Source organism: Malurus melanocephalus, unplaced genomic scaffold, assembly GCF_030028575.1.
Source record: "Malurus melanocephalus ecotype Western Australia unplaced genomic scaffold, MMel_1.1 scaffold_2746, whole genome shotgun sequence".
In the NCBI taxonomy this organism is placed as follows: domain Eukaryota; kingdom Metazoa; phylum Chordata; class Aves; order Passeriformes; family Maluridae; genus Malurus; species Malurus melanocephalus.
The window spans coordinates 7,105-8,703 of record NW_026625978.1 but is presented as its reverse complement, the minus strand read 5'-3'; the positions used below and the strand labels follow the sequence as shown (position 1 = coordinate 8,703).

Sequence of the window (1,599 nt, the reverse complement as noted above, 5' to 3'; positions counted from 1 at the left end):
ACCGCGCTCCACAGGTCAAAGCCTGTCACTGGAAGAGGTGGAGGACATTAATGGGGTGAGGACATTAATGGGGTGAGGACATTAATGGGGTGAGGGGCAGCAGCACCCTGACAGTGCCCCCCGCCCATCCCTGTCCTACCTGCGTTGAGGGCCAGTGCGGGCGCATAGAGCACCACCCCCATGTAGATAACCTGTGAGGAGGGGAGAGCAGTGCTGAGCTGTGCCAACCCCCCAAACCCCAAACTCTGCACCCCCATACCTCCTGTGAGGAGGGGAGAGCAGTGCTGAGCTGTGCCAAACCCCAAACTCTGCACCCCCATACCTCCTGCAGGGAGGGGAGAGCAGTGCTGAGCTGTGCCAAACCCCCAACCCCCAAACTCTGCACCCCCATACCTCCTGTGAGGAGGGGAGAACAGTGCTGAGCAGTGCCAAACCCCAAACTCTGCACCCCCATACCTCCTGTGAGGAGGGGAGAACAGTGCTGAGATGTGACAAACCCCCAAACCCCCAAACTCTGCACCCCCATACCCATGTAGATGACCTGTGGGGAGGGGAGAGCAGTGCCAAACCCCAAAACTCTGCACCCCACCCCATGTAGATGACCTGTGGGGAGGGGAGAGCAGTGCTGAGCTGTGCCAAACCCCAAACTCTGCACCCCACACCCCAACCTCTGCACCCCACGCCCCTAACCCCACTCACCATTTGGAAGATGAAGGTGACAGTGCCCAGGACTCGCACCGTCTTGTTGAAGCGCAGCTCCAGGTACTGCAAGGAGGGAGATCAGGGCACTGACTGCAGTGTCCCCCACACCCCCTGCACACCCCACAGCCCTCGTGCTCACCTCATAGGTGCTGGTGATGCGCAGGCGGTAGAAAACGGGAATGAAGATGTGTGCTGGGATGAGCAGCCCCAGGAAATAGGAGCAGCCCAGGAACCAGTACTCGGTGCCGAAGCGGAAGATCTCGGCTGGCACGCCCAGGATGGCCACGGCCGACTGGAAAGAGGCCAGCAGGGACAGGGCGACGGGCAAGCAGCCCATGTCGCGGTTGGCCAGCAGGAACTCCTGCACGGTGCGCTGCCGGTCACCGCTCAGCGCGTAGAACAGCCCGATGGCCGAGGAGAGAACCAGCAGCAGCGCGAAGATGCTGTAGTCGATGGCGGTGAACTCCATGGCGAGCGCGTCCCCGTTGTGCCGCCCCGCCGGTGCCGCCGCTGCCCGGCCGCCCGCGCCCCTCCGGCCTCATGGGCACCGCTGACCCCGGCACGTCCTGAATGGCATCGGCCTGGCACTGCCACTGCCACTGTCACTGCCAACTGCGGGAGGGACGCGTCAGTGCCGCCGGGACCTTCGCTCGCTCGCTCTCTCTCAGCCTCAAGGACCCGATGTGGGGGAAAAACAGCCCGAGCCTCCTCCTCCTCCTCCCTCTGGGGCGGGCTCGGCCACCCCCGGGCCGTCCCACCTGCCCCGCTGAAGGAAACTGGAGCGTCTTCAAAGAGCACAGAGACAATGACTGCAAAAACAGTCGCACCCGGACCCCCGCGGCACCGGCACCGCCGGCTCCGGTAGAACGGCCAAAGCCAACAGAGGCGCCTCCGGGA

The 1,599-nt window shown here is 63.7% G+C and overlaps 1 protein-coding gene across 1 annotated transcript in view; it reads right to left on the bottom strand.

Annotated features, from left to right (window-relative positions):
- Positions 1-4: 4 nt before the first annotated feature.
- Positions 5-1,599, bottom strand: part of LOC130587927 (sodium-dependent multivitamin transporter-like) — a gene marked incomplete at its 3' end in the record, with an annotated part of 5,498 nt that continues 3,903 nt past the window's right edge. Inside the window, exons 2-5 of the mRNA XM_057388898.1 lie at positions 842-1,314; positions 700-765; positions 140-191; positions 5-28 (exon numbers count right to left, since the gene is read on the bottom strand). Of these exons, the coding sequence (XP_057244881.1) occupies positions 5-28; positions 140-191; positions 700-765; positions 842-1,171 (472 nt within the window). The remainder of the gene's footprint in view (positions 29-139; positions 192-699; positions 766-841; positions 1,315-1,599) is intronic.